This window comes from Barbus barbus (genome assembly GCF_936440315.1).
Source record: "Barbus barbus genome assembly, chromosome: 32".
NCBI lineage: Eukaryota > Metazoa > Chordata > Actinopteri > Cypriniformes > Cyprinidae > Barbus > Barbus barbus.
Window position 1 is genome coordinate 28,808,965 of NC_136760.1, and position 24,757 is coordinate 28,833,721.

Genomic DNA, 24,757 nt, shown 5'->3' on the forward strand with positions numbered 1-24,757 from the left:
CTCGGTACATTTAATGGACATTGTTTACATTTATTATAACTTTTATTTAATTAAATTCAGCATTAGTATTTCTATTACAATCATATGAAGCCTAATTTGGAAAATCCTGATTTAATTAATGGAATTATACTTAACAAAAAAAATAATAAAAAAAGGTTTTACATGTAAATAGAAATGGTCTTTCTAACTTCAATATTAAAATGAACATTTAATGTATTACTAATGATTTAAACATTTTAAATGTTATTTTAATATTGTTTTGCATTGTGCGAAATTCCAAATATAACAACCTAAATAATATAAAGAAAACAAAAATGGATGTCCATGAACACTTGAATGATTTGAAAATGATGTACAGGGAAATAACGTGTCTGAGCAGCACATCAAAAACAGTAACTGATGCCACAGCGGGAGCTTCCAGTGCAGAACACCTCACTGATTACAATGAGAGCGAGTCAGTTTTGTCATGCCATGCAGCGCAGACACGGTGTACTCATTTGTCTTTCTGTTAAATGATGCAGTATTTTTGCTCTGCCCTCCATTGTTATAATTTTTCATTGGGTCGCCTCATTACCACAATATTCCTGATTGAACTCAGTTTAGGTGAGAATCACCCCATTACCCATGAGCCTCGTCTGTCACTCACTGTGTGTTGATGACCAGTCGGTCCCACTGGCCTTTAATATCGTCCTCTGACGGCTGTTCAGTGATGTACAGACCGTCAAACTCCAGCTTTCTGGCCACTTCCTTCTCACGCTTGAAAATCACCAGAGGAACCTTGAGAAGAAACAGCACTATCACTCACCACAGCTCTGCTTTCTATTAAAGGCTTTCTAGAATAATAATTGGAGCGTTTATTAAAACCTCTTTAGATTGATTCTGCTGGGCATTTCATCTTTCATGTAAATCTGACAGGTTTATTGTTTCAATAACTGGATTTCATTAGCATGAACGAAACTGTGTGCTTCACTTTCATTATTAGGAAATCAGATCCAGTGCCTTTGTGTGAATAATATCACAGCTGAGGTCATGTGATCTGTCAAACTCTACAGTATTCTGCAACCACAATGTGCTTTGGATGAATTACTGGCCGCTGAGAGCATAAAACCATCAAACCCACTAATAAATAATCAATTGTAATGTTTGATTTTTAACTCTTTCCCTGCCAAACACTGAATTTTCTGTTTCTGTGTTTTCACTGTTATACGCTATTATGCATCTCCAGAATGAATGTATCGATCAAAATCACAGACCAGGAAGACGCAGAAACCAGTCATCCCATATGGAAGCATATGCATATGAAAAATAATGTGATCATCAACACTAACCGCATATAAATGAAAACTGACTAATGTTAGAGAGTGAAATGTCAATCCAAAGCCAATCTTTGCTTTGATAATATTACTGAATATGATCCAGATGTAGTATTTGATAAAAATGCGATTTTCTCAGCTTTTTGCTCAAAATGTTTTTTTTTTAAATGAAATCTACCAACATTCAAGTGTTGATAAAAAACAATGCTTGAAGCTAAAATAAAACCGATTTTTTGGTTTGAAAGTAGGGTCTGATCTTTAATTTGATGCATTGCATGTTCAGATATTCATACAACAAAATATTATGGGGCCATGATGATATTTTAGTGAAAATCAGCAAAAATGCTGACAGTGGCTGGTAACTTTTTTCAAAAACGCTGGCGGGGAAAGAGTTAATGATGTTTTGGTTTCAATGCAGTAAACATTTCCAGAGCTGTGCTGGTGTAAAATCAGGCTCCTAGATCTGATGATCCTGTACCTTCAAGCAGTAGTAGCCGATGATGCAGAAGAAGGAGATGACGGTGTGCAGGATGGCTAAGATCCTCAGCGTGGGCTCCATGTAGCCGCTGCTCTCCTCCAGCACAAAGTGCACAGTGTCGGGCCGAGCGCCGGAGCTGGAGCCGCCTAGAGGATCCCACCGCACGCTGGTGTCTGAAGACGAGCCAAACAACACCTCCTTCCCCTCAGAGACGGCCGAGGACGTGGACACCTGCACACAGTCCAAACACACGCTCAGAGACACAAGAGACACAGAGTTTGTTCAGACAACTCTGACTAATGAACGACGAAGTGTGTGAAATACCTTGTAAAACAGCAGAATGAAGTTGATTGCAAAGGCCACAAACAAAGCCAACATTCTCATGTTGTAGAAATTTCGTGCAAAGTAGTTCTGCGGGAGAAGAGAGAGAGGCGGCGTCAGAGCACAGTGTGAAAGGAGCGATAGCTCTGAGTCTGAGATCTCCAAGGCTCTCACCAGCAGCTTGCGTTGGTAAGCGATGATCTTCTTCCAGAAGGCCGACTCCTGCAGATCAGGCTCATAGTGCTGTCTGACCTTCCGCTTCACCGCTTCCTCCTTCTTCTTCTGTGCTTTCTCTCCGCTTTCCCCTCTTAGAAAGAGACCAATCAGAACTCAGTGTGCAGGCATTATGATGGTGACATCAACACTATCGTCTACACATTTCCACTTACTCGGCTTTCTCAGGCACTGATTTGGTCTCCTCTGCAACTTCACTGTTGTCTGCTGAGGATGAAGAGCCCTTCGTCTGAGAGGAAACAACAGTGAAAGAGTCAAAAACCAAACAGATTGATGTAATTATTGGTATTGAACGGATCTGTTGAGCCATTTACAAACCAACAAGTGTTCGTTTTGTCAGCTGTTTTTAATTTAGTCTTAGTACTGTATCAAATGTCCTTTTTAGTTTTTATCATATTTGTGACCACAAAACCAGTCATAAGGGTCAATTTTTTTAAATTGAGATTTCAGGGTTATTTTCCATTGCTGTATGGTTTGTTAGGATCATACCTGTCAACACTCCCGTTTTTTGCGGGAGACTCCCGTATTTCACACCCATCTCCCGCCCACCTCCCGTTTTATTATTTCTCCCGGGAAACTCCCGTAATTTGTATGGCCCAAATCTAGTTATATGAATAAATCACATCAATATTTTATTCCAAGGTTGTACAGTTGCCAGATCTTGAATGAAACCCATCACCCAACGCATCACTTCACACAATCGACACGATACACAAATTTCAAACCATTTGTCACCTCAACCTGGCAACCTAAAACCCAGTTGCGCTGTAGATTTCTGTGCAAGTAGTACGCGGGAAATTGAATCTACCATCAGTGGTAGAAATGGAAGGAGAAGAGTCAGGTGGTGTTCCGGTGAAGAAAAAAATATTTGTGTAAATTTAACAGCTGGACAGAAGAATTTAATTTCTTGTCTCGAAGCCATGTAAACAACATCCATGCCTTTTGCAAAGTGTGTCACACTAATTTTAATATCTGACATGGTGGGAAAAATTACATATCTCAGCATCTTAAATCACAGCGGCACATTCGTGCAGCCGAGGCACAGAAGGGCAACACATACTATAAACACACAATGTTAATGTTATGTACAATATTACAATGTAATGTAGTGTAATTTGTTCCACGGTGTTTAACTGCTGTGCAGTGTTCTGTTTAATAAAAAAAATAAAAAATATATACAGTGCCCTCCAAAAGTATTTGAACAGTAAAGACAAAATTGCTCTGCTGGCTGTGGAGTCAAGACATTTACAAAAATTATTAAAAGATGAATATGAGACAAAACTACAGAATGTCACATTTTATTCAACCTGCTTTAACGACGACAGTGGGGCTTGATTGCCTTAGTCAAACGGGTTGGCGCGTTTGGTCGGGTTGTTAGTTAGTGCGCTATATTGAACCGTTTGCCACTGAACCTGCATTAACGACGACAGTGGGGCTTCGATTGCCTTAGTCAAACGGCTTTTCTATAACGTATGAATATATCCACTATAGCGTTCTATAACAAATCCGATCAGAGCGCCTGTTTATCACTAGTTTTATTCTGATTCTCGAATCTGCTATTAGCTTATAGCCCGTTAGCATCGGCAGCGTGGCAACCGCTAATCTCGCTTACATTGCAAATCCTCTATTCACACATATTACTATCGTTTCACTGTTACTTGCTTAAATGGCGGATTTGTGTCTACCTCTGAGTGCAGGTGAGGACACGTTCGAGCTGCATTCGGTGCAGCTGGAGCTGGAGGCCGTGGAGAAACAGATCCGCGACCTGCTGGAGAAAAAGGCCCAGCTGAAGGAACGGAGAGCCGCGCTGGAAACATCCCGGGCTGACGCTCACAAGTCCGGGGTAAGTATACAGCACGCTGCTAACACTCCCACCACCTCTACTCCGTGTGTTTCTCTGCACAGACCCTGTGCACCCAGGACTCGATCTTCCCAGATGTCCTTCACTCCGGCGCCGGGACGCCACGGACCCTGGGTGCTGCAGCAGCGGAGGACGCGAGCCAGGCCTCGGGTGACGACTTCCCCCCCCCCCTGTCTTCGAGATCTCCACTAGGAACAAATTCGCCCCCCTCCACGAGACAGAACGCGACATTGTGATCGTTGGAGACTCCATTGTCCGGCACGTCCGTGCTACGCTAGCTGAAGGTAAAGTACACGCTTCTAACATCCCCACCACCCCTACTCCGTGTGTTTCTTTGCACAGACCCTGTGCACCCAGAACGCGATCTTCCCAGATGTCCTTCATCTCCACCCGGAACCGCTTCGCCCCCCTCCGCGAGACGGAACACGATGCTGTTGTCGTGGGAAGCTCCATCGTCCGGCACGTCCGTGCTACGTCAGCTGAAGGTAAAGTGCACACTCACTGTTTCCCCGGTGCACGTGTTCTCGATGTTTCTGCGCAGATACCTGCGATCCTGAAGGGCAACGAGAACATCGGTGCTGTCGTGCTGCACGCGGGGGCCAACGACATCAAGCTGCGGCAGACGGAGACACTGAAGAGGGACTACAAGAGCCTGATCGAGACGGTACGCAGCACATCGCCCGCGGCGACGATCATCGTGTCAGGACCGCTTCCCACGTATCGACAAGGAAACGAAAGGTTCAGTAGACTTTTTGCTTTAAACGAATGGTTATCGTCATGGTGTAAAGAACAGAAACTGCTCTTTGTTAATAATTGGAATCTTTTCTGGGAGCGTCCTAGGCTTTTCCGTGCTGATGGCCTGCACCCCAGCAGAGTCGGAGCGGAACTCCTGTCGGACAACATCTCCAGGATGCTACGCTCCATCTGACTAGTAAGCCAATTCTCAAATAACTGCCATGATGACTTTTGTTCAACCCACTTAAAAAATAGAAGTAATTGCGTTGTCCAATCTATAAAGACTGTGTCTGTTCCCCGAATAGCGAGATCAAAATATAAATTCAATGCAGGATCTAGAAAAAATCTGACCGTGATCAAACCAGAAAAACGCAAAATAAATGAACAAAAACAATTTTTAAAACTTGGACTCTTAAACATTAGATCACTCGCACCCAAAGCAGTTATTGTAAATGAAATGATCACAGATAATCATTTTGATGTACTCTGCCTAACTGAAACCTGGCTTAAACCAAATGAATATTTTGGTCTAAATGAGTCTACTCCACCAAGCTACTGTTATAAACATGAGCCCCGTCAGACTGGTCGTGGCGGCGGTGTTGCAACAATATATAGTGATATTCTCAATGTTACTCAGAAAACAGGATACAGGAGGTTTAACTCATTCGAACTACTTCTGCTTAATGTGTCACTGTTAGATATGCAAAATAAATCTCTCTTATCTCTTGCTCTGGCTACTGTGTATAGACCGCCAGGGCCATATACAGATTTCCTAAAAGAATTTGCAGATTTCCTCTCAGATCTACTAGTTAATGTTGATAAACTACTAATTGTCGGAGATTTTAACATTCACGTTGATAATACAAATGATGCGTTAGGACTTGCGTTTACTGACCTAATAAACTCTTTTGGAGTCAAGCAAAACGTCACCGGGCCCACTCATCGTTTTAATCATACGCTAGATTTAATTATATCGCATGGACTTGATCTTACTGATATAGATATCGTACCTCAATGTGACGATATTACTGATCATTTCCTTGTATCGTGCATGCTGCCTATTACTGATATTAGTTATATGGCTCCGCGTTATCGTCTGGGCAGAACTATTGTTCCAGCCACCAAAGACAGATTCACAAATAACCTGCCTGATTTATCTCAACTGCTCTGTGTACCCATAAATACGCATGAACTAGACGAAATGACTAGCAACATGGGCACTATCTTCTCTAATACATTGGAAGCTGTTGCCCCCCTCAAACTGAAAAAGGTTAGAGAAAAACGCACTGCGCCATGGTACAACAGTTATACCCATTCTCTCAAGAAAGAAACTCGTATTCTTGAGCGCAAATGGAGAAAAACTAAATTAGAAGTTTGTAGAATTGCGTGGAAAAACAGTATGTCCAGCTATAGACAGGCTCTAAAAGCCGCCAGGGTAGAGCATATCCGCAAACTCATAGATAATAACCAAAACAATCCAAGGTTCTTATTTAGCACAGTGGCTAGATTAACTAATAAACACACACCGCCCGATCTAAATATTCCCTCACAGTTTAATAGTCATGACTTTATGAATTTCTTTACTGATAAAATTGATAACATCAGAAATACAATATCAAATGTAGATTCTACTGCGTCTAGTATTTCAGCTTCATTCATCGCACCCAAAGAAAAAATGCCGTGCTTTACAACTATAGGACAGGAAGAGCTAAATAAACTTATCAGTACATCTAAACCAACAACGTGTTTATTAGATCCTGTACCCACTAAACTACTGAAAGAGTTGTTACCCGTAGCAGAAAAACCGCTTCTCAATATTATTAACTCATCGTTATATTTAGGTCACGTCCCAAAACCATTCAAGGTGGCGGTTATTAAGCCTCTTATTAAGAAACCACAACTAGATTCAAATGAACTGGCAAATTACAGACCCATTTCAAATCTTCCGTTTATGTCAAAAATTTTAGAAAAAGTTGTGTCTACTCAACTATGCTCCTTTTTGCAAAAAAATGATCTCTATGAAGAATTTCAATCAGGTTTCAGGCCCAATCATAGTACAGAAACTGCACTTGTTAAAATTACGAATGACTTACTACTTGCTTCAGATCAAGGCTGCACCTCATTGCTAGTATTACTTGATCTTAGTGCTGCGTTTGACACTATAGACCATGATATACTCATAGATCGATTACAAAAATATATTGGTATTCAAGGACAGGCTTTAAGATGGTTTAGATCCTACCTGTCCGATCGCTACCACTTTGTCCATTTAAATGGAGAGTCATCTCAATTATCACCAGTAAAGTATGGAGTACCACAAGGATCTGTCCTAGGTCCTCTGCTATTTTCAATTTACATGTTGCCCCTTGGAAATATTATTAGAAAACACGGGATAAGTTTTCATTGTTATGCTGATGATACTCAATTATATATCTCAACAAGACCAGATGAAACTTCTCAACTATCTAAGATAATAGATTGTGTAAAAAGTGTAAAAGATTGGATGACCAATAATTTCCTCCTACTAAATTCAGACAAGACAGAGATATTACTTATTGGACCAAAAAACAGTACACCGAATCTCGTGGATTATAATTTGCAACTAGACGGATGCACTGTCACGTCCTCTAAAGTCAAAAATCTGGGTGTTATTTTAGACAGCAATTTGTCCTTTGAAAATCATATTTCCCATGTTACAAAAACAGCATTCTTCCATCTTAGAAACATTGCCAAGCTTCGAAGCATGCTACCTGTTTCTGATGCAGAAAAGCTAGTTCATGCATTCATGACCTCTAGACTGGACTATTGTAATGCACTGCTAGGTGGTTGTCCTGCATCTTCAATAAACAAGCTACAGATAGTCCAAAATGCAGCGGCTAGAGTTCTTACCAGATCAAGAAAATATGATCATATTACTCCAATTTTACAGTCTCTGCACTGGCTACCTATTAAGTTCCGTATCATTTACAAAATATTATTACTTGCCTATAAGGCCCTAAATGATTTAGCACCTGCGTACCTAACTTGTCTTCTACCACGCTACAATCCAACCCACTCTCTAAGGTCGCAAAACTCTGGACTTTTGGTAGTACCTAGGATAGCAAAGTCCAATAAAGGAGGTAGAGCTTTTTCACATTTGGCTCCCAAACTCTGGAATAGCCTTCCTGATAACGTTCGGGGTTCAGACACACTCTCTCTGTTTAAATCTAGATTAAAGACATATCTCTTTAGTCAAGCATACACATAATGCATTTTATAATCTTGTACTGCAGTTATATCTGATCAAATGTACATTATTATTATTCTTTAGCTTGGGTTGAACAATTTATTTTTGCTTAGATGGAACAGCAGCTACGCTAATCATGTCTCTGCTTGTCTCTACGTTTCTGCCACGGGATTAACATCCCGTGGTAGCCAGGAATTACAGAACTTCAGTCTGGATCCAACCACTACATGATCTAAGATGACCGAACACCTGAGATGGAGGATCAGCGCCGGGAGATGACGTATGTGTCCCTGATCGTAGGCAGAGGCCAAACACCTGGATGAACGCCAGAGACAGATCCCCATTGAGGACCCCACTACTTAGACAGCCATCGGAAAAGACCACTGGAACCAGCTGAGCCCATTCAATCTGACTTGCTGCGGTTTGGAACTGAACTACTGGTTTGTTGGCCAGAGGAGAATTGGCCCCCCGACTGAGCCTGGTTTCTCCCAAGGTTTTTTTCTCCATTCTATCACCGATGGAGTTTTGGTTCCTTGCCGCTGTCGCCTCTGGCTTGCTTAGTTGGGGACGCTTCATTTCCAGCGATATCGCCGACCTTATTGCAAAGACACTATTTAAACTTATTGACACATTATTTTCCTTTTGTGATATTGTGCAGTGCTTTGACACAATTTGCATTGTAAAAAGCGCTATATAAATAAAGGTGACTTGACTTGACTATTATTGGGTGATTCAACACATAGATGTTTTACCAGCTAAGAAGTTCAGCACTTTTATAGTTTCATCCCTCTATCTGATGTGAGCATAAGTATTGGAGCAGTTGCCTCTCAGGTCTTTCTAAGTGATCAGCTGTGTCCTGTTGCATTAATTCTTCAGATATTAAAAGCAGGGAATGTGTCGTATCAGTTATATCCATTACTTCTGTATTCTGAATCTTGCATTCGATGATGACACACACAAACAAAGCACAAAGATGAGCCAGAAGAGTTTTGGAACTGTGTTTATGGACCAATGAGACAAAGATGAACCTTTATCTAAGTGATGGGAAAGCACTAATGTGGAGAAAAAAAGGGAACTGCAATGATCCCAAGCATACAGCCTCATCTGTAAAGCATGGTGGAGGTGGTGTCATGGCATGGGCATGCATGGCTGTCTCTGGAACAGGCCCTCTCAACTTTACTGATGACTTAATGTATGATGACAGTAGCAGAATGAATTTGAAAGGGTACAAAACCATCTTGCCTACCAATATTCAAGAAAATGCCACCAGATTCATTGGGAAGTGCTTCATGTTGCATCAGGACAATGACCCAAAACACCCTGCAGTTCAGTCAAGGAATTTATAAGAGCAAAGAAATGGAAAGTCTTAGATTGCCCAAGTCAATCTCCAGATTTAAATCTGATTGAACATGAATTTCAGCAGCTGAAGAGGAGAGTAAAGGCAGAAACTCCCCAAAACAAGCAACAATTGGGATTGTCTGCATTAAAGGCTGGGAAAAGCATTTCAAAGGATGAGAGCAAGAGTCTGGTGATGTCTATGGGTCACAGACTCACTGCTGTGATTGTGTGCAAGGGATCTGCAACTAAATAATAGCTTTTAATCTTTTATATCTGCCTTATGTTCAACTGTCCCAATACTTATGCTCACATCAATGGAGGTGACTGTATATATATATGTAACAATATAATAATAATAATAAAAAAAACATGAGTAAGTCACGTTATTATTCTTTTTTACTTTTATTAAAAATTATTTATTATGTATGTACTTATGTGTCTCCCCGGGGTCTCTCGGATTTTGGTAGGTTGTTGACAGGTATGGTTAGGATAGGACAATATTTGGCTATTGAGATACAACTATTTGAAAATCTGGAATCTAAAAAAAGTGGAGTGCAAAAAAATCTAAATATTGAGAAAATTAAGTTCTTAGCAATGCTGAATACCGAACACGGTTTTTCTCATTTTTCCCCATGTAGGCCTATTTTGTCATTTTTTTCACCATTGTCAAGTCATCAGTAAAGTTGAGAGGGCCTGTTCCAGAGACAGCCATGCATGCCCATGCCATGACACCACCTCCACCATGCTTTACAGATGAGGCATTGCACAAATTAAATAGCCAAAATGTGCTTTTTACTGTTTTGTCCTGCTTTCAAATAAAAAAATCAATTACAAAACAACAATTTAAAAATATTTACTTAACACTGAACATTTTTTAACATTCTAGAAGACATTATACCAACAAAGCACAATTTAACTTAATTTAAGTTACTAAAATAATATTTTTTGGCCATTTCTGAGACCCCCTTCTTGAATCAGGCTTATATTTTTTACTGTACAAATAAATGCAGCCTTGCTGAGACTTCTTTTAAAGGTGCCATAGAATGCCTTTGATACAGTATTTTAAATTGTTCTCTGATATCTACATAGAAGGTATGTGGCTTAGGTAAGGGCCACAAATCTCCAGAAATGATCTTACATGTCCATTTACAACCCTAGGAATTCTCCCTAGAATGAAACAGTCTGTTATTGAATTCAATCATCATAGTAACCAGGAACAACCACCTCTTCCTCTTCTCATTGGAGACATGAGATGCAGCGCTAAGCAGTCTCTCGCTGTCGGTGCTTGCAATGATTTTTGTGTCTTTCTCTTTTTAAAAGCTTTCACACTGCAGAGTGTTTGCTGCATTAGTGCAAGCCTCTATTTGATTGCGTCACGTCATTGTTCGGTCTTTTCACTTTTCACAATTTCAGTTGCCGAACGTTTGGTGCATCCCTAATATTAATACTAATTATTACTAATATTACTACTAATCAAAAATGAAGTTTTTATATATTTACAGTGGAAATTTACAAAATATCTTCATGGAGCATGATCTTTACTTAATATCCTTAATATCCGTGTGAAGAAACCCAGACTTGATCAGAATATCTCAATAGAGATGACTAAACTATGTTTGTCGATGTTTTCAGATCAGAGTGTTGAGAGAGAGAGTGTGCGAATGGTTGCCAGGTTGGGAAAATAAAGTAAACACTGGGCAGAAAAACAGCTTGTTTCTGCTTCCACACAAAATAGGCTTTTTCAAAACAATATAATAAATGATCTGTGGGGTATTTTGAGCTAAAACTTCACAGACACATTCTGGGGACACCTGAGACTTATATTACATACTGTAAAAAGGGGCATAATGTGTCTCCTTTAACAAAACGTTACCTGGTGTCGTCTGCGCAGTTCTGGCGAGGGTGTAGGCGGAGGCGGGATGGGTGTGTTGAGCAGATCCGTGAGGCTAGCGTTTGGATTGTGAGGCATCAGTTTGTACTGCCCGCCTTCTCTCTTCAGATCCAAACCGAATATATCGGAGAGGAGGTCGGTGTCGTCTGTGGCCACCGTTAGATCGGCCAGGTCTTCCTCAGGTGAGGTTTTGTCCGCGGGTTTCTTCTCACCCTCCTCCATCTCTCCTCTCACCTCATCTTGAGTCGGATCAGGCATGTTAGCCAGGAGCTCCGACACCTTCATAGTCTTAGCGCCTTCCACCAAACTGCCTCCGAGGAAGCTGTTGTAAATGATCCGGAAGAATCCTCGAGCGACGCTGAAGGCGAAGTGCAGGAGTCCCAGCAGGACGCTCCAATAGAAGGACACTAGAGTGGTCACCATATCCTTCACCGTCATCTTCTTGGCTTTCTTCACCTGCTTCTTCAGGCTCTTCATGGACAGCACTTTCATTAAGAGCATCACGTTGTATCGTAAGGCAAACAGAGCCGTTTTTACGGTGGCGATTGAGAAGAATCCCATCTCTGGACTCTCCTCCTCGGGTTTCTCTCTCTCGCTGTCTTCTTTAATAGCTGAACGCTCGCCAGCGTCGGACATCTGCGCTGCCAGCTGCATCTCAAAGATGGTGTCTTCGCAGAAGTTAACGAAGAGCTCCATTTTCTCCTTCTCGCCGCCTTCATTCACCACGTCGAAGATGAACTGGCGTTTGGACTCCTTGACCTGCGGTTTCTCCCATTGGGTGCGACTGGACTCACTGATCTCGAAGTAGACACGCTCGATCCGTTTAGCGCTGCCCATGATCTCGATGCGGCCTAGGTAGGGCTGGAAGTAGTTTAGCACGCTCTCTGCAAGCTCCAGGAAGGTCTGGAGGCGCGAGTCGTGGGGCATGTGCTCTGAGAGGTTGGTTAAAAGCACAGCTACGTTGAAGCCGATGTCCTTGGCTGGCTCGTGGAAGCGTTCGACGAACTCCTCATAATCCAAGAGCTCGTTTTCGTCGGTTTCGGTGCAGGAGAGCAGGAACTCGGTCTCGGATTGGGTGTAATGTTTATGGCTCTCCATGGCCTTGTGGAAGTCCCTCTTGGAGATGACGCCTTTGCCATCGGGGTCGTACTCTTTGAAGCCGTCTGACGAGGTCAGATCTTTCAGTTTGAGGAACATGTCGAAGAACTTCAGAATCATCTCCACGTTGTTTGAGGACTCCATCAACATGTCCACCATCTGCTTTCCAATGGTGCCGTTCACAACATTTCCTAAAACCAAGGGAAAGATAACCGTTTGTCTTCTTGCTCGGGAATATTACTTAGCCAATCAATCGATAAAGTAAACCTTCACCTTCCAGCATGGACAAGAGCATCACGACCATATCCTTCTGAAGATCCATGAGCTCCTTCAGCAGCTCGATTTGGCTTGAATCCTGCAGCATCAAAACAACACAGTAGAAGAAACAACACGAGAGCAGATAAACAAGGGTTCTGAGGTCATGGTGTATTTCTAGAACCTCACTGTAGATGTTTACCTGAGACAGCTTCATCTGCATATGTGCAAAAACGTGCAAGAAACCAACAACTGCATCCCACAGACGGCTGTGAGCCAGACTCTGCTGATTCCCCGTACAAGGGCCCTAAAACCACACAAACACTGAGATTTAGGGCCAAAATGTTTCATTTATCCCCCCAAAATTGTGTTTGAATTTTTATGGATTTCTTTTTAATGTTTTGATTAAATTTATTCATCAAAAAGCATGCCTAATCAATTTAATTTAATTAATTAATAACAATAATATGGCTCTATGAAGCCCTTTTATTTTTTTGTCTGGATTTAACACAAATTTATAATCGAAAATTCATAAAACTTAATTCAATCAATATTTTCCAAATCAAAAGAAAATATAATAATTCCTTTTATCATAAAACATTGCATTTTAATTTAATTTTTCATTTATGTTTTAACTAGTGCTGTCAAACTAAAAGTTCATCCAAAATAAGCTTTTGTTTACATAATATATGTGTGTGTACTGTGTATATTTATTATGTATATATAAATGCACACACATACAGTATATATTTAAAAAATATTTACATGTATATATTTTACATTCATTATATATAAAAATATTTAAATAATAACCATAATTTATTTTTCTTAAATATATACATGCATGTGTTTGTATTTATATGTACATAATAAATATATAAAGTACACAAACATATATTATGTAAACAAAAACTTTTATTTTGGATGCGATTAATCGTTTGACAGCACTAGTTTTAATTACATTTTTGTGTCAAATAAAGTGCTGTTCAACAGACGTTTATAGGTAAAACAAATTCAAAAAAGGATTATGACTGTGATATTCAATAAAACACGTTTTAATAAATTTTATAATTACTATCCTCATTTCCTCTCTTTTATATATCCTTATTTTAACATTATATTATGGATTATATTAAATAGTACATTCTACTACACAATAGTAATATGTTTATGTTATTGAACTTGATTAATTTTACGTATGTTTTTATGTATTCAGTCAAAACTTGCCAAATGCTAGAGATTCTGCTTTAGAAAGTAAATTCTATTTTAGTGACTGGATTCCATGATTTTCCCTCGAGATCCTCGGTGTTCTGGTGATGATAAACGAGCGGCTCTGAAACGCACCTGAATGTACTCTGTGAGCGTGTTGAACACTTGTTTGGCTACATTGATTGCTTTGGAGAAATTGCGCTGGCCTTGCTCATCGAGGACGTCTTTCCCGGAGTAGTACCAGTAGAAATCACTGATGGACTCCTGCGGACACACAGAGCACGCACACGTGTGTCAGATGTGTGTTACGAGAGCGTGATCCTGACGTGTTCGGGGAGGAATCGCTCACCTGGACTCTGAGCAGATAATCCACGGTGGAGATGATGATGTTGACCGTCGTGTTGTTACCCGTCTGTGTTCTCAGGTAGTTCTGAAAGTCTGATGTACGGACACACAGTCACTATCAAGAGCTACATCACACATTAAAGACATACATGGGGACTGTGATTAACAACTATTTCACCAAGTCTGTGCATTTGGTTACTAGCAGCACAAGCAGGTCTGTAACGTCGGTTACACTTTATTTTGAGTCCACTTTAGACATTCTACTAACAGGAAGTAACTTTGCAACTACATGTCAACTAGCAGTCATTAGAGTATTAGTAGACTCTCTGCTTAACACTTTACTTTGAGGGGTCCACAACAGTGTTGGATAAGTTAAAAAAGTAATTAATTACTAGACACTAATTACATCTTCAACAGTGTACAAATTACTCTCTTACTAATTACTTTCTACATCCTATATCAACCTCGACACGTTATATTGTATTTATTTTCTGCCATTGCTTATAATTTGGTTATCTGTAGAAAATATTTTTAGCAGCCAGAATTGTTTTTCCAATTGTTTATTTTCTTTATTATTAAAAAAAACAACAAAAAAAAAACAAGTATAGGCCTATTTTTTTGTTGTGAATGTCCCAATTGAGGTATAGGATGTGAAAATTTCAGATAAATGTTCATGTTATATATTTTGGTTGTATTTGAGTTAATAAAATTGTAGATGGTTGTTTAAAATCGGTATATAATATCATAATATCGACAAATCAATCGATATACTCCGGTATCGAATCGTATCGTATAATTTTTTGAGGTATTGGCAAATATCGTATCGCTGGGTATGAGAATCGATATCGTATCGTGACGAACCATCCGATTTACACCCCTAGTTATGATTTCATATAATCATATTATATGTACAGAATATGAATGCATCAGAGAATCTGTACTTTGTCATTTTTATATATACAATTTTTCTTTCATTTTTTTGATATTGTAAATGTGTAATAATAATCTATTTTGAATGTTATTTATTGATTTTTTTTCTTCAAATTTTTTATAACTTTCATGTTTTAATTTATTTTGGCAGAAAGGGAATCTTGCAGTTGTATGAAGCTCTTTGCTGAATTCAATGATGAACTGCCTTTAACTGAAAATCGAGTGTTTACTATTGTCCTTGTGCATTACCGACACACTACTTTCCTATTTGATCCAGTAAAGCTGCTTTGACACAATCTGCATTGTTAAAAGCGCTGTATAAATAAAGTTGACTTGGCTTGATTTGATGCTTTGGAAAAGTTTACAAATAAATTAAACTAGTAAAAAAAACCTAACTAAAAATAAAATGAACACATATATATATTGAAAATATGAATCCAAACTGCTCCAGTGGTATCTCAGAGATGCTAAAACAGCAGTCAGTGAGTGAGAGTCACAGTGAAGCTCACCTGAGTTGTGTCCCTCACAGAGCAGCTGCAGGAAGCGGAAGAGGTCACAGGTGAACTCGTCATCTTGCATGACCTTCTCACCTGCGCAGCAGCAGAGTGGTGTGTTAGAGGTGCTGTGATCACCAGCAGGACTCACACAAAGAGACCTCCGTCCCCAGACGTCTGCTGTCAGACTCCATCAGCATGATGGGCTAGTGCTGCAATATACAGCTACAGAATACATACTGAGACACTAAAACACTACCATACCAGACAATGTGCTGCGGAGCAACCAGTTACATGTAACAGAATTACGCCATTTAATTACAAGATAAATGTAACTGTAATCTGTTACAGTTACTGAGAAAAAATGTGTAATTAAATTAGTTACTTATGAAAATAAGTTAGGCTTACGGGCTAAAAAAGAAGTCTTAAAAAAGCCTTCTCATATTACATTGAGGACTGAAGATTAAATAAAGAAAATTAATGCTACAAACATTATTGTTGTATTAAGAATATATTATGCTTATATTGTGGAAGATGTTAGGACAATAATATATTTGGAAGTATTCTGGGACACACATTGACTGATAGCTGTTCATTTCAACTTTATCCATGAAACGAGCAGCCCATCATCCATCAACCAACACAGATCTGTCTGATAATGTGCATCGTACTGAAGACGAGATCCTAGCAAAGCCTGGGAGATCTGACAGGAGAGACGTCTGGAGACGCGGAGCTGCTCTGGTCACACGGAGGAACATGATGGTGAATGTTTCTAAATGTCACAGGATTTGAGCTCTCAGCTAAACACCGGTGTCACAACTATCAAAACCTCCAGAAATCACACACACATGTTCTTCTCAAGAGCCGACCTGAAAGTGCTTGAGTTTCTGTGGTTTAGAGTATCTGAGGGATTCACTTCCTCCCTACATAGACAGCATGTTAGGATGCACAGACTGCTCCTTACGGAAAGCAGCATCATTATGTTTCATTACAGCCAAATTCTCAGAAAGCCCTACAACGGGTGAAAAAAATTAGAGAAATGTTCATTATTACTATACAACCCCATTTCCAGAAATGTTGGGACATTTTACAAAATGCAATAAAAGCTAGAATCTTTGATTTAATTCTCTATTTAATTAATCTTTATTTAAAGGGGACATCAGATGCACATTTTCCACAAGTTGATATGATTCTTTAGGGTCTTAATGAAAAGTTAAAATTGCTCAATAGTAGTGTAAAAACACCCTTTTTACCTTGTTAAAAACAGCTTCGCACACAGCAACTCGTTTATAAATTTTATCTCGACATTTTCTGTGATTTTATCGATAGCAATAATTAGACGATATTTTGCTGGGTGTGTTATTGTGCTGGTATCTTAAGGACTGTCGTGAACAGCTGACTCCTAAAGCTTTTGATATTCTTATATTCTGTGTGGTGTTCAGTTCACACTGATACAAATTAATCTTTTCCAATAAGTTTAAATTGAGTTTTACCTTTTATGGGCATTTTTACCTTTATTTTTCTAAAAGTGTGCATTATCTTTTGAGTCAAATTCGTACATTTAATCAGTGAATTAGAATAATAATACATTTGGGCTGTTACCAAGAAAATGAAATCAGTCTCAACAAACTCCATCTTTACAATGCAGAGGAAACACAGAAGCTGCGTCTGAAGTAGTGTTTAGATGCATTTACACACTCTTTAATGCAGGACATGAATGCATTTAACCTGCAGTTACAAATGCAGAAATAATGTTTTGATATATTAAACATAAATCGTTGAATACTGATATTTGAAATTATTTAAATAATAAAAGATACTTTGAATGTGAAATTAAAACGGCCAGTAGGTGGCAGCAAGTCACTGTAAATAAACGAATCATTGCGATTGAACCGAATCATTTAAACGGTTGATTCATTCAGGAACGAATCACTGTCATGTTGCTCAGAGACGCAAAACAGTGCTGTGGCTGTTTTGGAATTATTTTTGTAGTCAAAATCCAGCAAAAACAGGTAATATGGTGTCTAAAACGTAAGTCTATTAATATTAACTTCTTGTTTATTGAACTGTTGTATAGGCTAAAATCAATATCACATTTGTAATCATGGAAATTTTTGGAGAAAAAAAACAGCACTCTTTTTGTGATATTAACTATATGAAATTATATAAATATATACATTTTCTGCCCCCATGTCTTGAATTTGTGATCATTCTATAGGCATGTTAATAGACCGAATCAGTGAAAGAACACACTCTAATATAAGCGCACTAGTCTAGACTTCAGCTAATGTATTCGTGCGCTCTGTAGGGGTGTTTTCAATGGTTTTTGCAAAATACTCGATAATGTTACATTGCACATCGTTAAAACAACAATTACGATATTATAGCAGATGATATAATATCGTCAGCACACCCCTAAGCTGAATCACGAATGATTCGAGTGAACATAAACACATTTAGGTAGGGGGGTTCATTCCCTTCAAAAACAAAAGTAACCACTGTATCTTCAGCAGCTCAGATGTCGGGAGTAAATGACGACTCCTATGTTCATTATTACATCCAACAACTGAACACCTCAATCACTGAGGAGACATGCTTGTCTACACCTGCTCCGGCGGTGAAACAATGGCGGACTGTTCACTCAGGGCGGGTCTAAGGTAAAACGCTACTGTCAATCAAGAATTGTGGGCGGGGCCTGGGTCTGTGTGACGTCACTCTGCCAGGAATCTGAGATCGGCTTGATCTGAGAAAGGGGTAATGATTTTGGTGGATTTTTATCATTATAGGGTGGTTGTGCACACGCTGCCAACACACATTTCTGTTTGAATTTTGCATCTGATCTCCCCTTTAACTGAAAAAACTCCAAAGTTTTCCAATGTTTTCACTGACTAACTTGATTGCATTTTGTAAATATAAACTAATTTTAATTTTGATGACTGAAACACACAAAGTGAAAATATTCTAGAATTTCCTTGTGAAATTGTTTAGAAACGTTCCACAATAATCAGGTGAACAGGAAAGAGTTGCTGTTTATGTAGAGCACACTAAATCAGTGAGTTCTGTTTCAGATGGGAGGATAAACACGCTTTCAGCTGAGCTTCAGTACGATGATCAACCAGAACAACCAGATCACACTCAGATTATTACAATTAACTTTAACGAAGCATGCAAAACTAGCAAATTACACAACTGCTATGCATTTACTACACATTGTGATAGGAATACACATGTAAATACACAATAATAAATATGACAGATATCTGTGGTTTGGTTAGACTTCCTCTGGTCCATCTTTAAAACGTCAAACTGAACTGATGACGCATGATCAAACCAGTCAACAGAAATGCAGATGGATGATAGGAGAGGAAACACAACACTGATCTGCAGAAAAACACAACCTAACACTCGGAAAAGAACAAAACCAACATGTAGAGCAAAGAAATAGCCTGATCATCAATAAAAAAAAAAAGAAGTGTGGAGGAAACAGCAGGAACGACAGCACACAACACCAACTGAACAGCACAGACCAATCAGAGAGGAGGAGGAAGAGGAAGAAGAAGAGGAAGGAGAGACTGAGGCGACTGCTTCTGAGAGACCATCATCATCATCCTCTCAGAGCAGCTCGGCCAGAACAAACCACAGAGACACGCTCCTAACCAAACACCCAGCCACTGCGCCTCTGACAGCCTGACAGGAAGAGGAGAGGAGGAGCAGGAAGGGGAGGAGCTTACAGACTACAGATCCACCCACTGCAACTATTGCCACTCTCCCAGATTGATTCATATTCAGTCCTATTAACTAAAAACTCTTTTTCTTTTATGAAGGTCACAAAAACAAACCCTTTGTCCTCTTTATTTATTTATTTTGCCCTTTATGTATAGATTTTGATTGTTTTACCCTCATTCCAGACCCAAACTTTCAATAATAAAATAAAAAATAAAACAAATTTCTCCAAATAAATAAATAAAAAAACCCTCAAAAACAACAAGATGTAATTCTAAAATAATAAAAAAATATTACTCTAAAAAGAAAAATATTACTTCATAATAATAATAAAAATCTTCCTAAATAAATAAATAAATATATATATATATATATATATATATATATATATATATATAATAAAAATGTATTCTATAATAATGAAAAAATATTCCTCTAAAATAATACAAATTCTATTCTATAATAATAAAAAATATTCTTCTAAAATATTAGAATAAAGATATTCCTCTAGAATAATAATAAAAATTAAATATTAAGATTAATGAAAACATATTTTTATTTTATTTAGGACATATATAAAATGCTATCTAGTAGCTAAATGAGAGTTAAAAAAAAGGTATTAGTCATTTTATTCTAAATATATTTCAAATGTCATTTCCACAGAATGAATGATGATTTGAGATGTGAAGGATTTGACATTTGTTCCTGATAATTCTCCAGTGATCCTGGTAAAGTTGCATTTATACACAGGGTCAAACACCCTTAAATATGAACTTACTTTGCATCTCAACACTGCTGTTTCCTGTTATCGGTGAACGCTGGTAAAACTATCGGTCAAAACGATTATCGGTCTCTTGAATCAAAACAGCGCCCCTGTTCTTACATCTAGAATGACAGAAACTGTGCAAGTCCTGAGAGGAGAGCGGAGACGGCGTGTAATTGGCTACTGCTCTAGCGCGGGAGGGGTCATGTGACAGGAAACGCAGGGCAGAGGGAAGGTGTTGGGCTCAGGTGTAACCACACAGCTAAACCACAGCAAAATGGCAGAAGGCATAATTACCACGCTCATGAGTGATGACTGATAAAGGGGAAGACGGTACGGAACCGAAAAAAAAGAAGAAAAAAGGAAAGAAAAAAGTGAGAGGTCATACAGGTCACAAGGTCAGTTGCTGTTGATTGGGAAATGCAGACTTGGATTCAAACAGCACCATTCTGAACAATCACAACAGATTTAAGTCAACCTTTCATCTGTCCACACCAATCAGAACACAGCTGATGTTTGACGGACAGCTACGTGGACCAATGAGATTTCACGCTGGGACAGAATCCGAAACTGTGTTCGTCGTGCCGCATCTGAATAAGTAACCAGAAGGTTTGATGAAAGTGAGTCTGACTTTAGCAGAAATGATGCTGATTGAATCCAAACCCGAGTGAATAAAGTGCAGAACTGTTTAGAGAGGGATTCATGACAAAAAAAGTCAAAATTCAGAGAGAAAGAAATAATCAGAGGAAGAAAAACACTTGTACAGGTTAAAGGAATAGTGCAGACAAACAGGAACCTTCTGCCATCATTTACTCAGCTTCAAACCTGCAGGACCGGCTTTCTTCAGTGGAGACGATTCGCTCAACGCTCACGATGCTCTTTTACAATAAAGGTCAACGATGACAGAGACCGCTGAGCTTGTACAATAACGTCCAATAACAACCTAAACGTGGGTGTTTCTCACATAAAGCATCATAAGACTTGGAATATAGCGCTAAACTATATTTATGAGGAGTTTTGTCCTTTTTGGAGCCTGACAGACGTGGTCACTAAGAGCTTAAATGATGAAGAGCTGCATCAACATCTAAAATATAAACTCTAGCCATCCAAAATATTAAATATAAAAAATGCTTTAAAATAATTCAAATATTCTTCTAAAATAATGAATATTTCTCTAAAATAATAAAAATAAAAATTCCCAAATTCCTCAAAATACATTCTAAGAAAAATTTAAGAACATTCATCTGAAATAATAAAAAATATTACTCTATAATAACAAAAATATTACTCTTAAATATATCAATTAACATCTAAAAGTGAAATAGACATTTATTGTGAAAATATATATATATTTTTACTATATTTATAAATATATTATTTATATATTTAGAAATATATTTATATATATATTAGGGCTGTCAAAGTTAATGTGTTAATAATGCGTTAACGCAAATTCATTTTAACGGCACTAATTTTATTAACGCGCGATTAATTATCTGTTTGACCCGTGACCTAACCCGTAGTTGGAGAAATGGAGATGCACAGTTTTGCCAACTTAGCAACATTGCAGACACCTTTAGCGACTTTTTTCCCTTCAAAAAAGCACCCAAACCTTATTTTGTTTCTGAGAATCGCCGGCACTGGTCTTGCTCTCCCAGCACGCCCGCACCTCTCTCTCTCTCTCTCTCTCTCTGTTCAGCGAGCGACGCTTTCAGTTAAACACAGATATTATGTTGCTTCTCTAACTTTACATGCAAGTATAGCTGAAATCACAGCAGTTATTGCCATTATCGTATGTGCATTTGATTTCATCAGACGACGGCTCGATTACCAGGATTTTTGTGCAGATTAATGTCTTGGAAGGGAGAGCTGGTTATGTAAGTCTTAATGAGTCGTGTTTTAATCACTATTTCATATTCATTCCGTTGTCTGACAACATAAACAGTAAAATATATCAATGAAAACAGTTTTATTGAGAATTTAGCTGCATCTAAATACAGTATGTGGGCACAGAGAGGCAAACAAATCTAATAATAAATAATATATGTATATTTTGCATGTTCAGAAGAAGAGCTGCCCTGTCATGCAAAAATGTAAACAGTAAATGGTGTCAGTAAATTGCTCAGTGCAAAGAAAGAGAAGTAATGGGAACCTGGTATTTTTTCATGTGTCTAATAGACATGAACAAGTTCTCTGAAAAACATCTATGATCTTTGAAACATGTCTAGTCTTCATGCTCTATGTTGACAATGGTTTCAATAATAATAAACAGACATTTGCATAAAGCATCCATATTTGTCCATGCCCATGTTGATTAGAGTATTAAAAACTAATTTAAGGGACATTTAGAACAAATAAAAATGTGCAATTAAGTTGTGATTAATCGCGAGTTAACTCATGACAATCATGCGATTAATCGCAATTAAATATTTTAATCGATTAACAGCCCATATATATATATATATATGACCCTGGACCACAAAACCAGTCACAAGTGTCAAATTTTCAAAATTGAGATTTATACATCATATGAAAGATGAATAATTAATCTTTCCATTGATGTATGGTTTGTTATGATCGGACAATATTTGTCTGAGATACAACTATTTGAAAATCTGGAATCTGAGGGAGCAAAAAAATCTAAATATTGAGAAAATCTCCTTTAAAGTTGTTCAAATGAAGTTCTTAGCAATGCATATTACTAATCAAAAATTTACTTTTTATATATTTATGGTAGGAAATTTACTAAATATCTTCATGGAACATGATCTTAATATCCTAATGATTTTTGGCATAAAAGAGAAATGTATAATTTTGATCCATACAATGTATTTTTGTCTATTGCTACAAATATACCCCAGCGATTTAAGACTGGTTTTGTGCTCCAGGGTCACACACACACACATATATATATATATATATATAGTCATTTCCAAAACAAGCTTTAATTTAGGATATATGAAATGCTAGCAACTTGCTAAATTAGCTTTAATTTTATTCTAAAAATGATTTAAAATGTAATTTCCACCACAGAATGAATGATGATTTGAGATGCGATGGATCTGATTCTCCTGTGATCCTGCTTTTGTGCTCCATCGACGGAAAAACTCAGGCAGGTTTGGAGCGACGTGACGAGGAGTAAATGACGACAGAAAGTTCATTTTTGGGTGAACTAGTCCTTTAAAAGTCATGTTACAACACAGCAAACATAAAGAAACCTGAAAAAGAATATAAAACCAATGCTTCATCTCTGAGACTCGAATGAAATGAGCTTTGAAAATAACTGGCAAAAGAATCACTTCTGAAAGACAGACATCATAGAGACAGAAAGAGACAGCACATGTTAGGGTAGGGTTAGTGTCTTACGCACACTGTTGAGTGCTCTTTTTTCTCATTGCACCCTTGTGAAAGTCTAAGAGTATTTCTGCTGACAAACGTCTGAAGACCATATCAAGCATTCATCATCATCATCATACACTCAAACGTACACAAACGTGAAGAAAATAATTCAATCTGACAAAGACATCTTCAGAATGGATTCTGGGATGCGTGCCATGAGCGCTCAACACAAAAGTAGCATTACTGTAGTTTTAAATCAATAACTCAACTCAATTAAGAAATGGCATGATAAATCAAGTGGAATGAAAATGATGATTTCATGCCTTGATAAAATGACCCGCTCTATCACGACAGAATTACACAGATCAAGCTCTAATCATAGTTATTGATTATATATCAGCTGTTTCAGAATATAAATCATACCTGATCCTTCCTCCGTCACCATCCCGAGACCTTCAGCTTTATTCTGCCTCTCGAAGGCGTTGAGATCCAGAACACTGGAGCACAAACATCATTCACTATAATCATTATAATCACACACACACACACACACGCTTCAGCTTCAGTCATGTGACGCTCAGCAGGAAGTTGATTTACCTGCACGACTGCATCAGTCCCGCCAGACTCTGGAAAAAGCCCACGTCCTGTTTGTCCTTCAGGTAGTCCAGCATCTTCTGCAGGTGGACCACAAAAACACACAAACGTGTCAAAGCGCAGCACAGAACCATGGGATTCCACTCCACATACTCATATGTGACCCTGGACCACAAAACCAGTCATAATGGTCAATTTTAGATATATAAATAAATAATCTTTCCATTGATGTATGGTTTGTTATGATAGGACAATATTTGTCTGAGATACAACTATTAGAAAATCTGGAATCTGAGGGAGCAAAAAAATCTAAATATTGAGAAAATCTGCTTTAAAGTTGTTCAAATGAAGTTCTTAGCAATGCATATTACTAATCAAAAATTAAGTTTTGATATATTTATGGTAGGAAATTTACTAAATATCTTCATGGAACATGATCTTTAATATCCTAATGATTTTTGTCATAAAAGAGAAATGCATCATTTTGATCCATACAATGTATTGTTGTCTATTGCTACAGATATACCTGTGTTACTCATGACTGCTTTTGTGCTCCAGAGACATTTTCCAAGTGACTTGAATATCAATGTGTATCTTTCTGCCTCCCCCT

The 24,757-nt window shown here is 38.3% G+C and overlaps 1 protein-coding gene across 1 annotated transcript in view; it reads right to left on the reverse strand.

The window, feature by feature from the left end:
- Nucleotides 1-24,757, reverse strand: part of LOC306851922 (ryanodine receptor 2) — a 155,991-nt gene that overhangs the window by 13,092 nt on the left and 118,142 nt on the right. Inside the window, exons 80-92 of the mRNA XM_079388432.1 lie at nt 24,151-24,227; nt 23,977-24,050; nt 15,744-15,824; nt 14,309-14,397; nt 14,095-14,223; nt 12,953-13,057; nt 12,769-12,850; nt 11,380-12,686; nt 2,502-2,575; nt 2,287-2,419; nt 2,116-2,202; nt 1,792-2,022; nt 647-777 (exon numbers count right to left, since the gene is read on the reverse strand). Coding sequence (XP_079244558.1) covers nt 647-777; nt 1,792-2,022; nt 2,116-2,202; nt 2,287-2,419; nt 2,502-2,575; nt 11,380-12,686; nt 12,769-12,850; nt 12,953-13,057; nt 14,095-14,223; nt 14,309-14,397; nt 15,744-15,824; nt 23,977-24,050; nt 24,151-24,227 — 2,600 coding nt within the window. The remainder of the gene's footprint in view (nt 1-646; nt 778-1,791; nt 2,023-2,115; nt 2,203-2,286; nt 2,420-2,501; nt 2,576-11,379; nt 12,687-12,768; nt 12,851-12,952; nt 13,058-14,094; nt 14,224-14,308; nt 14,398-15,743; nt 15,825-23,976; nt 24,051-24,150; nt 24,228-24,757) is intronic.